A 15,589-nucleotide genomic window follows, 5' to 3' on the forward strand; every position below is an offset into this window, starting at 1 on the left:
AAAATATTTTAATTAAATCAGTAAAATATTAATGCATTATTAATAGTTATTATTTTAAATTACAATAAAATTAATTGCTAATGCTAAAGTTTATGGATGGCAGACAATTTGAATTTGTGATTGTCAATCGATTGCATTAAATACCAACTTTTAAAAAATCAAACGACAGGGGTTTAGTGAATTTAAAGTCACTTTCTTTTCGTTTCCCCACCAGGTACAATTTAATTTTTTTTTTTTTTACCATTAAAATTAACTGTTAACTCTATTAACTCCATTAATTTTTTTTTAATTTGAAATAATTTAATCTTAGATTTTATTTCATATAACAAAATAATTCATAAATCTAAACTTTGAGATAAATTATAATTAAATCCTTGAAGTATAGCAAAATTCACAGGTTAGTCCTTTGTTTATTTTTTAGCAACAATTTAGTTCTCAAATTTAAATTACATTAACAAATTCGTCTCCCCATCTAAATTGATTACAAACTTCATTAACTGCTTTTATTTGAAACAATTTTGTCCCTAAAATTTTGTTTTATTAACACATAGTTCCTACATCTAATTTTATATTTAAGTAATTATTTATTTTATAAATATTAAATATTTGCATTTATAATTACTTAAATATAAAATAAAAAAAAAATAGTTCATAACAAACAATATGCCTAATTAATTTTTTTATATTATGGTCTATAATTTTTTAAAAAAAATCTTATTTACGTTAATTTTTGAATAAATAATTAATTCTAAACATTTTTAACATGATTTTTAAGCAAAAATTATATAAAAAATTATTTCTATATGATATAATATAATTTATTCTTACATACGAAATCCTACGCATATCGTTTAAAGATATAATTTATAAATTAATTTACATATTAAATGAAATTTCCATTTAAATTTAGTTGTTTGAAAATCGTATAATTGTCTATTAGTATTTTATATTTAAACATAAAATTTATATAGAGACTTATTTTATTAATAAAATAAAAATTTAGGATTAGATTGTTTGAAATTGAAAAATAGTAAACAGTAGAAACTAATTTGTTAACAAAAATAAATTTTAAGAACCAAATTATTATTAAAAAAACAAATTAGAGACTGATTTATTATTAAAAAAACAAATTGGAGACTGATCCATGAGTTTTGTTGTATTTCAAGAACTTAATTATAATTTATCTTAGTTTTTTAATGCAAACAATTATTTATTTTATATTTAAATAATTGTATATCTTATAAAAATATAAAATGTTTTTTTATAATTATAATTATTTAAATACAAAATAATAAGAATAATTAATTAGATAATAATATGCTTTTCAAATAGTACAAAATTGGTAAGAACAAATAATATGTTTTACTAAATTTTTAAATTTATTTATATTAGACCTTACAGTTTTTTTTTAATTTCATTTATAATACTATTCTAATAAATAAATAAATAATTATAAAAAAATTTTAATAAAAAATAGAATAAAAATGTATGAAATAACTAATATATTTTTTAAAATAAAATGGTCAAATAATTAATTTTAGTAAAATATAACTAAATAACAATTTATAAATTTATTTTAATTAAATATTAATTTAGTGCCACTTTAAACAATAACTCTAAAAACCTGCTATTAGAAATAAAAAGAGACATTTTCTAAAACAACATTAAATGGCAATCTCTTACATTCTGTAGAGAAGTTTATATATTTTATAAATTATCATAAATTAAAATTATTAATTATATAAGTTAAAATCCAGCTTTGAGCTGTCATCGCTTAAGAGAGTATTTTTAGTTCATACGATAATTTTTGTTTACCAGCTGGATTTACCGGCTGGATCTGCGGTGTTATCATTCCGTGCTTAACACATGTAACATGTAGAAAAGGACAAAAAATAAAATAAAATAAAATTCTGCGAGACTCTGTTAAATGTTTTTCTTTTATGAGTTAAACTTCCATTGATCCATATTTCGAGAAAAAGTATCTCTTACATTTCATATTTATTTCCATAATAACGATAAGCAAAGAATATTCCTCTATTCATCCTTCTGCTAAACAGGTTGAAAGCAATCGTGATGAAGGTAAATATGTTAATTGAGCTCACAAGCGAAATACAATGAAGGTTGGAATCATAATACGCTTCAGTCAAGAGTTTGGATAAGGAAATACCACACATTTACCGGAGGCCCATTGCCATCCCTAACCGGAGTTGGTTGGAGGTGTGAAAAATGCTACAATTGAGAGTAAGAAGAAGAGAAAAATGCTACACTCTTTGTTCCTGTTAATTTCAACTATTTTGTATAACTAAATATTGTTAGAAAATGATTTTGATTATAAAAAATCTAAATGAAATTAATCTAACAATGCACTTTGAGTTTTAAAATCAAGAGTTACATAGTGGATAGGAAAGCACAAGCAGGCAAACGAAAGGCAAAGTTTGATTTCTTATCCATTCTCTTCAGTTACAGGCACGCCAATGGTTAATAGCATTATCAAAACTATTGAAGGAGACAGAATAATGGAAATCAATAAATATAAACACTAGGAACATGTAAAGCCAGCCACATACTAAACTTAACAAACAAGACAAGATAACATCCCCCGTGACTACATGAGAATAAAAGGCACCCAGGCAGTGAAAAAAACTCCTCCCGGCCCTTCGTATATGAGAGTGCATATGGAGAATTACTTTCAGGTATTAAGACAGACATTTTAACCAAACTAATTCTAGCATGAATATCATCCAAAACAACTTACCTAATCGCCATGGCCACAACAGATTTTTCCCTCCCAAAACAAGATCTGTTAAGCTAGCCAATCTTTTCTTGTAGGATCAGGAGCCCCTAGCTGAACAAGTTTTTGAAGACCTATTCTAGAGAGCAACAGGACATTTGCCTCAACAAGAACCTTCATTAGGCTTGGAACATAGAAAAAGAGCAAAAAAGCTTTTCTAAAATACTCAAAACTTGTCATGAGCTCTGTTCCAATCTTACTTGACTCCAAACTTGATAAGCTATAATGCAGTATGATCACAAAAAGAAATCATGATTATGGTGCAAAAAAAGTTGAAATATGATGATGAAAATTATGAGAACACCATCACATCCCATGCAAGAAAACAACAAAAATAATGTATGTTAATTTCTTTTTTATTATTTTTTTTTCCTTTGATGACCAAGAAAAGTAGGTTTTGACATCTAACAGCACAAACTTGACATCAAGGGAGAATCTTGCGTCTGCGACGGGGAGTCTCTCGCCTCACATACATCTTCTCCGTCTCATTCAGTGGTCTGCTTGATCCATCTGGCAAGCTTATAAACTTCCAGCCACCACCACCTCCACGCTTCCCTCGTGGTCCCATTTTCTCCACCATGAAGTTCCAACCCTCAGAAGGACGCCGCCTACTATATTTGTGGCATTTCACCTGCCCGGCCATCTGTCCAAATGGAAAACAAAAGATGCATATATGAAACTAAACGAAAATTCAAATTGAATTTGACTGTAAAATAGATTTTCACAAAAAAAGCACATGTAACAAGATTCTGCTCCCCTTCACTTTGGCATTGTAGAAACATTCCCTGTTGAAACATGCAAGTTTAGCTGCCCCGTGATGTCTATGGGAAAGCGAGCTTAAGCAAAACTTAGTGCTTGAGCTGAGAGAGTGTGTAGGCTTGGATGATAATTACTCTCTCATCTCATGTTGATTTTCATACTTTTTCCAGGTTAAATGCAGGGAGCATATGTTACTCACTTTCATTTTGTTGAAGTTCATCTTCTGGACAAATTCTTGATAGAGCATCTCATCCTCTTTCATGGATATCTCATAGTGGACTTCATCCAGGTCTTTGATGGTACCATCCCAACCCTCTGGCATTACCTTGAAATCAGGCTTATAAGGAAGGGAGGCCACATGAAATTCTCGGTCATGAGAATTAAAAAATCTGGAAAAGAAAAAGAATGTATATCATGAGAGAGCGAATTCAATTACTATGGATTACATCAGATTGTGAAGTCATACAATTTGCTACTTAATACCCATGCTCTTAGATGCATTCACACTCAAATCACATCGCTTTACCTTTGTATGCATCTCTGGGAGTATTTATGAACAAGCAGATATGCGTGCAAATTCATAATATCAACAGTGAGAAAGTATAATATACTACAACTGAATGTTCATCAGCTCAACTAACATCCAAATAAATCCTAATTCCTAAACCACTATTTAACCAATTACTATTACCAATGCCAACAAGCATCAGCACCACTGAGAGCTTAATTTTGAATTCAACAAATAATTTCTTCTTTAAGCAAATATTTGAAATTGTTTAGAAAATAATAGAGCACAAATAAAATCCACCTTACATCCTAACAAATTCATTTGACAAATAGTAGTATCGCCAAAAATAAGATGTCTCCTTATTGTTCATTTTCATGGTTAGCATTTTTAAACTTCTTTGATGGCCAAAGAATAGACAGTCCCTACATCTCACTTTGTAATTGTTTGTCTTTAGGATAATTTCTTGTTACTTTGTAATCTCAAATTTCTTGTTACTGCTCTTTCTCAAAGTATAAAGACATCCTATTACAATCCTCAGCTAATGTGCTAATTGAAGTTATAAATAACAATGAAACAGCTTCTTTCTCTTGCATAACAAGAAACTTAGGATTGTAAATAAGCCCAGGCCTGATATACTACAGGCTGGAGAGCAAGAAGACATACCCTAGGAATTGTCATAACAAAACCACATAAGAAATCTTTCATTTTTTCCAAATTAGATTTAACAACACATCTTGTGCTTATTCAAGTATGTACTCAACATTTAATTCCATATCAAATATAAATTTCCACCTATAGTTCAAAACATAAGGCAAGTAAGATCAATGATATCAGTCAAAAAGTTTTCATGTAGTCCAGTTTTGCATGAATAAGTGGTACTTTCAAAATTTAACTAGTGGAAGGAGTCCAAAATAATGACACAGTGCAATCATTTACCAAAAGATAGTATTATTGATCACAGTACATAAATTCAAGGATCATTTCAGAATTTATATCTTACTCTGGGCAAGTGTCAAGCAAAAGCTCCACAGAGCCATCCAAGGGATGGCCAAGTTTTTTCTCCTCTTCCTCCTCAAGTTGCTTCAGCCAAAGAATGGCATGCACCCGCTGTCTCATAATCCTATAGTCCTTGGCAAGCCTCTCAACCGTGTAGACTTCAGGATTCTCCTTGTGCAAGCGGTACATCTCAGCCTTCTCCGAGTCCTTCAGGTAAGATCCTCTTGCACCAGGCTCCCTTACTTGCTTCAAGAGCACACTTATCTCACGCAACCTCTCACCCCAACCATCCACAAAAGCCTTGCCCTTTCTGTTCTCTGCCTGCAATTCTTCAATCTTATCATCAATCTCTTGCATACTAGAGACCAAAGCAGTCTGAGAAGCATCTAATCCACCAGCAACAGTAGAGCTAAAATCAGTCCTCTGACCCTCAAACTCTCCATCAAAATGATCCTTAGTCAATCCAGTCGACCATGATGAAATAGATTCCCAACCTAGATCATCAGAACCACTCCCACCAAAAGATCCACCCACCCCACTATCCCAACCACCTTCCCCTTCGTTTCCATCACCACCCCCAGACTTAGCTGAAAACACTTGTGCTCTAACTTGAAAAGGTGTTGAAACCCTTGTAACATTTCCAAAAGTGGATCTACTTGTGCCAATGCCTAGGACCCCAGAGGAGAAACGTGATAGAACCCGATGAATATTTTGCATATTTGCAACACTTAATCCCAAAGAAGCAAATCAAAACTCTTTGACTATCCTGAAACCAACAAAAACCTCATCTGAACATCGATATTTCGCAGAAATCAGTAAAAATACTGAAAACATAATTCATTTATGCATTAAGAAAAATAAAAATAAATAAGAGAGAGAGAGAGAGATAGATTTCTAAAGCTAAAGTTGGGTATGGAAGATGAAGTTGATGAATATATGCACTAACCTGAAATGAAAAGGAGTCGAAGATCAATCGATATAATTAGGGATTTTGAAAATTGGGAAATTGTTTTTTTCTTTGCACTAAAAGTATTTGTGTAATCTAATAACCTTAGAATCAGTATCATGTAGAATCAAAGTTGTTGTTTTCGCATTTCTAAAAATGAGGTGTTATTTGGGTTGCGGCTTCGGGGAAAGAGAGCCGAGAGAAAGAAAGAAAGACAGATAGAAAGGAGAAGCAAGGGGGCAATAGCTGCATTTCACAACGGGTAGGGTACCGTAAATTTAAAGATAGCAGAATCGAACCCTTTTATAGGCCAAAGGTTCAAATAATCAGTGTCCCTTCAGTGAGTCCATGTGTGCACGTATTTTCTTTCAATAATAATAAAAAATTTAAAAAAAAAACTCTGCTTATTCCATAAAAAAATGATTTATATGAAAAAAATAATAAATGTCTTTTATAAAAGTATTTTTAATTTTTTAATTATAATATTAAATTAATAATATATTTAAATCATGTATATATAAATATTTCATATTTTAATAAAATTATCAATACAGAAAATTACTTTTTTATGAAAAGAAAAAATTATTTTTTTTAAAAATAACTTAATTTTCTCTTTAATCAAGAAAATATTTTCGTTAATCTATTTTCTTAAATACTTTAAATGTTAAAAAATATAAAAAATATTTCCTAAAAATATATTTTTGTGAAACAAATAAAGCCTATTTAAACAATATTAATTTATACCGTTAATAAATTAGTAAAGTAATTTTTTAGTACCTACAAAATAACTAAAGTATTATTAAAAATTTGATAAATACTAAAAGTTAAATTTAATTAAAAAATAAAGTAAATGAAAAAAAACCTCAAACTTTACTTCATTTTCTTGGCAATTGAAGTAACTTACTTTGGTGGGACTTGATAATTATTAAATGTAATAAATTTATCAATTTATTTTTTAATTTATTATATTTTAAATTATTTTTTGGGCATTATGTCTTTTATAAACTTAAAAATAAACTACTTCTTAGAAAGTTAATTTATATACCAAACACATTTATATCACACTTTTCCCAGAAATAAAGTGTTATGAACCAAATAAGGCTTAAGATTACAATATCTGAGCTATTTAATTATAAGTTACTTTTATTCTCATGTATTAGATTTTGAGCTAGAGCCTGAGTAGTAGGCCTACATCATTAATTTTAGTCTCTTATTATTTATATTTCTAAAATATTGGTTATTAATAAAAACATATACTGATTAATTATATAACATGTTTAGCAATTTGAAGAATATTTTAGTTTCCTTAATTTTGTTGTATTATTATATTTATTCTAATAAAAAACTTCTATTAGTTTCAAAGTTTATTAGTTAATTACCATAAATTTTTTTTTTCAAATGGTATATGAAAAATTAAATTACAAATACATATAATAAGTATAGAAAACGTGCAACATACATTGTAATATACTTCTAACTCTACAATGATTCTTATGAATTTAAATAAAAAAATTTAATTATATATTAATTCTTAATTGATAAATAAAAATAATTAAAACTATAATATAGTTTTAATTCTAACATGATTCTTACGCATTTATTGATTTATAAATTTCTGCAACAATCATATATAGGAGGGTATTAATTGTGTGAGAATATATTTTTAATATATTCCAAAACTTAATAATCGGAGTAGCTAAGCTATATATAATTGGTTTAAGAATTATAGAATTCAAAGTAATAATTATAAAAATTATTTGGAAAATAAATAACTAAACCAAATTTCTAGAAAACATAAATATTTGACCACAACATATTTTTTAATTAAATTTGTTGATTTATCTCATACATATACATTTATACATTTATACGTTGCACATTATCTATACTCATTATACTTGCTCATAATTTAATTTTTATATGCAATAATAGAAAAAATTTCATACTAATTAATTAATAAACCTTAAAATTAATAGAAATTTTCTTTCCAAGCAAATTTATTAATACAATAAAACAAAGAGAATTAAAATAAGGATCTAAATTAAAACTATACAAACACTGATTATATTCTAATTACATGTACTTATTTTAATTATATGTATTTAAGTAAACAAGATGTATTCTCATTTATCAATAATATTTTCTATTTTGCCTATGCAGGATTTAATATTATTCATAATTTTTTTAAAAATTCAATATATATATAAACTTTTTGCTATCATAGCCAATTCTTTCATTTTTTTTTTTTAATTTTAGCTTGGTTTTAATTGTTTTCTAGCTAGCAGTAAAAATTAAAATAAATCAACAATCAAAATTATAATATATCAATTGACTAAAAGAAAAACCAACAATCAAAATTATGTAAAGTTAGCTTATTTAAATCAATTTTGATTACAAGTTTAAAAAATATGTTAAAACAATGTTAAAATTTTCAAAAAAAAAAAAAAAAAGCTATCATTGTAAAAATTTGGAAAAAAAAAGTTATTTTTTTAACATTAAGCCTTGAAATTACATGTTATTATTTATTATTAATGAAATTGTTTATGAATTAGGATTTTTATCTATATAAGTATTTTTTTAAAATAAAATTTATAATAAAACTAAGATTTTAATATATTAATTATAATTTATTGTAAATTATAAAATTATTTTATCGGTTCATAAATTCTTTTATTTATATTTTTTATATTTTTTAATTAATTATTATAAAAGAGTTCAAGACTATTAAGAAGTTTGATTAATGATGGAATGAATTATATATAAATATAAACTAAAAAATTGAAATATTTTTATAACAAAGAAGTATATATCGTAAAAATAATGATGAAAACTTAAATTATATAATTTAAAAATATATTTTTATAATTATATATTGCATATTTCTTTTATTCTTTAATATAACTTAAATTATATGATTTAGTATCGCCGGCTAATAGCAACCAAAGTCGGTTGAAAATTTCCAACTAAATTAAAAAATATAGTCTCACATAATTCCTAAGGTTAATAATTGTAAAAGCACAAAAGCACACCTGAATTCTATAGGATATCACACAGTATTTATAAATTTCTGCAACGCTCTAACATTAGCTACACAGGCACTTTACAAGTCCAAAGAGATTTTCATCTTATAAAGTCACAAGCTAGATTCAACACCTTACTTAAATACCAAGACAAGGCATCCTATGCACAAGGAAATTAAATTATTTCCCTCAAGCCTACGCAAAATTGTTAAGCCCAACAAATGTTGTATGATTCTATTTCTACATATTCACAAAAGGGGACAAGATTGTAAAGGTCAGAAAGCCTCAGGCCTTCCTTGGCCTATAGTTGTAATCATATTAAATTAACTCAGCCAATATAGCCTACCACTTCAAAAAATTTATAAAGTATTGGATAAAACAGAAGATTTACCCCAAGTCCAAGATATATGAAACTATTTTTTTTTTTTTTATAGAGTAAATCTAATTGGATTAGTTTGAGGCTTGCTCTTTGCTTTGGTCACTTTCAGTAGCCACATACAACCAAGAATGTGCCTTCCATAGTAGTCTAAGTTTCAAGAAGAAACAGATAATAGAAATGAGTTAAACATCTTCAATTTTTTTTTTTTTTTTACCTTCATTAGAATACGTAATTAATGGCTTAATGCTGATACAGGTAAAAAAAAAGTCATGCACCATCCCCACAAAACTTTCATATTTATGTCAGGAATAAACAAACTAGACATAATCATCAAACCCAAAAAAAAAAAAAAAAAAAACAAAGAAAGAATCAGAACCCAAAACAAAACAAAACATAATTCCTTCACATCTAAAAATCTAATTCCTTCTCATCTAACAAACACAGAAATTTGAATCAGAATTTCAGTCAATAACTAACTTAACAGGAAATTTCTGGAGCACCCAGATAAGTAATGAAACCAATTTGAAGGAAAAAAATAGACCTCTCAATGACTTGATATCCAATCTCTTTTAACACCAATAGAATTATTCAGGCATCTTCACCAATTCCTTAAGAAAAAAATAAATTGATAGAAGATTCTAAAATTGTCTACTTTCACACCTTCTCTTTATTATTGCTTTTTTTTTTTTTTTAGATGGCCAAAACACACTATTTTCTACATGAGTCATCAAAGAGAGAGAGAAAGAGAGAGAAAGCATGACTTTTCTGTTGAAGCATAAAGCAAGTATTGATTTCCTCCATTCTCCTTCTTTGTAGAAGAAAACCCCAACACAAACACAAAGCATCCCTCACCCACTGTCCCACCCTACCCCCAACCTTTCTTTCAACAAAAATGAAAATTTGATCCTCTGGACTCAATTATTGCTCTGATTCAAAATCCCAAAATGTCTCAGGGTAAATTTTCAGGTACTTAACATGATAAGCTTCAATTATTCTGAGCTTTTTTTTTTTTCCAATTGAATTTTGTCGCCTTTCTGCTTTATGTGCTCAGTTATATTACTGCAAAACTATGCCAACCTGGTGGTGCAAATTTACGCGAGGAAAAATTCATCAAAAACTAATAATGAAGTAAGTTAAATATTTGAATTGTCATTTATTCAGTTGAAAATATGGCCTATTTCGAATAGATTAAGGGCACCTAATTAAAAGGCTGGTTATATTTTGTTGGTTGCATTAACGTGGTTTTGATTGTCATAATGATGCACACAAGTTCTTTTTGATGGTTCATGTGCAGATATTATTTGAGATTTCTCACCCAGAATTGATGTAGCACTTATCTTAGCATTATGATTTCCCTTGTTCATTATTAAACTGTATAATTGATGAGCGGAGTAATATTCCAATTTCTACATATCAGGAATTACAATCTATTGTTCTTTATGCATCAGCCATTATAATTCATTTGGCGAACTTGTAGGTCCCTAAGATTGAATTGCTTAGAATAGGAACCAGACATAATAGGAACCCAACCCGAACCGAACAAGGAGAGAAGCAAAAATGAACAGAACCACATCAGTTTAGGGCTAGATTATTTAAAAAAATAAATAAGAAAAAACACAGCCAATAATTGGAATTTTTTGTGAGAGGAAAAACGAGAAAATTGCATGCTAGCTACAATGGCAGTCCACTTCTGTTCAACCCTACTGGTCGCTCAAGGCCAAGCTAACCTTACAAAACTCAAAGTTTCAAATGCAATTAGGTGGATAACCAGTCTTTTACCATTGAAATGAGTAATCTAATAAAGGATAATACCATTAGTTCATTTCAGGATCGATGAAATAACAAAAAGTTGATAAATTCATTAATAATATTACTGCAATGCAGAAGGCTTAAAATTGAAAAAATAATTCACTACCAACAATTCACAACATCCAAGACAAACGAAACAAAATTTTCAAATTTTAACTAATATAGACAGTGCTTACTTTGCACATTAAATGAGTTTCCTCGAACTTTGGGGATCAAGAATGTTTGTTTTCTTCCAAATACTGCAAGCAGAAAGAATGAACTAGAAAAATTAAGCAATAAAATGGCAGGATTAGCGGTCAGCACCTGAGAAAAAGCACACCATAAATTTACAAACACATAAATGGATATGAATACACACAAATAGAGATAAAGAGAAGAGATGGAGTAAAGAACTTACCAGGAGACTATCTAACCAGTGAAAGATTTGGTGGCTTTTGAATACAAGGAGAGAAAGAAGTAAGATCTGTTGTCTTTTTGGCAGAGCAGAAAGGGTGAGAAGCAAGGAGATAAGGCAGAAATTAACAGTGAACGGGAAGGGCGTGGCTTGGTGGCGACGGTGAAACTGGAAATGTTTTGGAGGTGTCGGCCATGGGAAGCTGAAAGTCGCGGCTTGGGAGTTGGGACTTTATAGATCGCCGAGACGCAGTTCGCATAGCAGTCGGATGACAAAATTAGGGGTTTCTCGGGGAGTTTTGATGGATTATTCTTTAAAAATAATAGTAAAATATAATTAAAAAAAAAAAAAAAAAAAAAAAAAAAGAAGAGAGAGAGAGATTTACTATGAATTCCATTTCTCGTGTGCCATATTGTCGAGAATTTATTTGGTATTGTCTTTTCTACGGGTGATAACAAGATAACACGAAAGTATTAAAAATAATTTAAAATTAAATTTAATAAATTTTAAATTTTATTTAACAATATTAATAATTTTAATATTTTTTTAATTATTTTATTAATTATTAATTATTTTATTAATTATTAATTATTTTATTAATAATTAATAATTAAATATTAACTATTAATAATTAATTATTTATATAGCTGATAAATTAAAAGAGTTTTGTTAAAATAAGTATTATATTAGCTGTTAAATATAAAAATAATAATATCTTATTAATTATAGTCAAAATATTCTTTCAATCTCTAAAAACTAAGAGGATAATTTTTAATGAACCATTTTCTCAACCTTTAAATGGTAATATAAATACTATACCATAGAACAATATAAATAAAATAAAAGAAGCAATGCTTTGATTATAGTCAAAATATTAAATATTATTTTAAAAGTTATTATCAAATAGAGTCTTGATTATAATAAAATTAAAATAATAAAATAACTTTTTTAAACTATTTTTTTCAATAGTATTTAGAATTGTACTTTTTCTAAAAAATAATTTTAGCTTTTCAACCTTAATATCTAATAGACACTAAACAAGTCTCAAAGTCATATTAAATTTACTGTGTCTGTGTGGGATAAATTTTGATAACTGTCCCTGAACTTATCTAGTTGTAACATTACAGTCTATCAACTTAAAAATGTTACATAAAACCCCATCAACTTTCAAATTTTACACAGTAAAATCCTTCTAACCTCCAATTACCAGTTTTTTAGTTACACGCTGACCTGAACGTTTCCAACATGGAGCTTAGTCAGTATTTATCTTTTTTCTCTCAAGTTATGTGTAAATTGAATCATTTTTTTCTCTATAGACAGAATAATTTTTCATGCGTAAAGAGAATAATTTTACGCTTTGCGTAAGAAAGAATAAAGAAATATTGACTAAGCGCTACACAGGAGCTATTCACATCAGTTTCTAACTGAAAAATTAATAATTGAAAGTCAGAGGGATTTTACTGTGTAAAATTTAAAAGTTTAGGGAGTTTTATGTTACATTTTAAAGTTAAAAGACTGTAGTGTTACAACTATAAAAGTTCAGGGATAGTTATTGAAATTTATCCTGTTTGTGTGTGTGTATGCGCGCGCAGATACTGTGCTTCCTATGAATTGAAATTCAACTGAATTTTTAACTTTGGTTTGATTTGGTTCATTTATGTTTCAATTTTAATAAGATTTGATTTTTAATACTTAAATTTGATTTAATTCTAAATTGAATCGCAATTCTTAAAAATAATTTCATATAATTGCTGTGAAGGAAAGAAATGGACTTTAAAATTAGTTATTAATGAACAATATATTATATAATATATCTTTAACTATTTTTTAATCATATAATCTTTAACTATAAGATATATATATATATATAATTAATTTATAAAATGAATGAATGAAAAGATTGTATTAAATTGTATCGTGTCTACTATTATAATTATTGTGTGTGTGTGTATTACAATTTTAATTGCATATGAATATATAGTTATATGTAAGTATGTAACATCTAAAAATATCACAGGAAAACATATGTATAAAATTAATTTTTAGGCATAGTTTTGGTTTGTTATGGATCTAATGCAATATTAGTTCGCTTATTAATGAAAAGCTAGAATCAAACAATAATAGTAAAATAAATTCAATTTGGAACAATAAGATTCTTCAATTTGATTCAAAACAATTCGAAATCATGCACACCCTAATTAATAGACAATGTTTTTTCGATTCTCTTGCTTCTCACTTCCTTTTATCTATAATTGATGGATGCAATTTCCTCCTCCAATTTTGAATTGCAATTTCTATTTGTCTCACAAAGTAGGTAGATGACATTAGTAGTTTTATAGTCGCAACAGTGGAAAAATTATGGCCATCTACCTTTAAATTTGTAGCTGTTACTTCTACTTCTCTCTTAGTTGTAGATTTTGTTTCTCTACATAAAATTATATCAAGTCCTTTTTTCCCTTTGCTGTAAACAATCTCCACATCTTGGCAGCTACCTAGTAAGGGCAAAAAGGAGGGTGAGTGAGATTACAACACCTTTCAATCTTAACAAGTAATCTGACTGAATGCAATTATATCTATATTGAATACATCATGCGTTCAAAACCATTTTTACTCAAATATGAAAGCACTTAAAAAATGTAGAATAGTAATACAAATGAAATCTTATTGAATTAGCTTAATGTGCTCTAATGGTTCATAATCAGTTTGGCAACACATTTTTTAACCACTAATGCACTTATTAGGTTATGAATCTTAATTGCTAGTTTTAGAATTGCTCTACCATATGACAATTAGATTCTTTGTTATCCCTGTATTATTCCTGATGTAGTATAACTCGAAAATACCCAAGCATATGATACAGACACCCAAGTATCTAAGAGTTCATCACCTAAACTAGCACATGATTAGACCTTCATAATGGTTTGAACAACCATATGATTTGCCAGCTTGTCTTGCAGTTTGGACACCATGATATTCACCTAACCAAACAACTAATTGGTAGTTTCCTAATCCAACATTAACTCTATTGGCTGAGGATAAGTGTCCTGTCTTATCTTAGATTCTGAATCCCCGTCAAACTAGAATTCCTCTTAGATAAGAAATCCTCAATGATTGCACTCCTAATTTCAATAGTAGTTCATCCAGTGCCTATATAAAAAGACCAAAAGTATATTTTCTCCCGTAGCTCATTCATTCAATTATAGTTCTCATAGTGCCCATCCAAATCAACTCACCGGTGTTCTACCCTTGTGTTATAAATCGATACCCATAGGAGTTAAACATGAACATCATCAATTCGCAATGAATAATTAACAAGTGCATATACCTAGAGGATGACAATTATAGCTTAAATAGAATTGAACAAAAAGAATTTCTCTCAATTACAAAATAATAATGGGACATGGTAGATGCATATTGTTTAACTTGAAGAGTCATTGTGCTATCCAAAATTCTCCAACAAGCTCAATCCTTTGGAGAAGCAAAATACTATACCAAAAAAAGAGATGAAGCAACATAAAGCAATGCCTAATAAGCTGGATATGATCCAATGTGCGACGTAAACCATACTTATTAGCAGCAGCATTAGCAGTCTTGAAACCTCCCTCATAAACTGGTGAAGCATCATTGGCAAATTGATGCATGAAAAACTCACCCAATTTATTTTCAACACTGGACTTCCCTCCCTTTTTGGAAGAAGACGATAAAGAGGAAGCCGCTAGCGTAAATGTTAATGCTTCTAATTCAAGCCACATATATGAGACTATTTGACAGATTCCTTTCTCTACCTCAAGATTAAGATAATGATAACCTGCATTATAGAAAATAGTGTAATTTAATAAAAAATTTCCTAGTGTAACATTTTTAGATGGGCATTTATTCTACCTTTAAGGTGTAACCAGCCATGCATCAACACATGGGCAATAATAACACCTGTTTGTAGTTTGTATCAATCATGGAAATCAAGAAATGAGATTTTCCAATAAAAGC

The 15,589-nt window shown here is 28.4% G+C and overlaps 1 protein-coding gene across 3 annotated transcripts; it reads right to left on the reverse strand.

Annotated features, from left to right (window-relative positions):
* Window positions 1–3,131: 3,131 nt before the first annotated feature.
* Window positions 3,132–11,933, reverse strand: LOC110665632 (protein GAMETE CELL DEFECTIVE 1, mitochondrial). Of its 3 annotated transcripts, none has more exons than XM_021825839.2 (5): window positions 11,606–11,933; window positions 11,385–11,447; window positions 5,059–5,820; window positions 3,750–3,939; window positions 3,132–3,434 (listed from the first exon to the last, which is right to left on the reverse strand). In XM_021825839.2, the coding sequence occupies exons 3-5, from the start codon at window positions 5,769–5,771 to the stop codon at window positions 3,216–3,218; spliced, it is 1,122 nt and encodes a 373-aa protein (XP_021681531.2). In that variant the 5' UTR covers window positions 5,772–5,820; window positions 11,385–11,447; window positions 11,606–11,933; the 3' UTR covers window positions 3,132–3,215. The 3 variants fall into 3 exon arrangements, with proteins under 3 accessions (XP_021681531.2, XP_021681533.2, XP_021681532.2); XM_021825841.2 differs by having other exon boundaries at window positions 11,385–11,467; XM_021825840.2 differs by having other exon boundaries at window positions 11,385–11,511.
* Between the last annotated feature and the right edge of the window lie 3,656 nt (window positions 11,934–15,589).

The sequence above is a fragment of the Hevea brasiliensis genome, chromosome 14 (genome assembly GCF_030052815.1).
Source record: "Hevea brasiliensis isolate MT/VB/25A 57/8 chromosome 14, ASM3005281v1, whole genome shotgun sequence".
Lineage (NCBI taxonomy): Eukaryota > Viridiplantae > Streptophyta > Magnoliopsida > Malpighiales > Euphorbiaceae > Hevea > Hevea brasiliensis.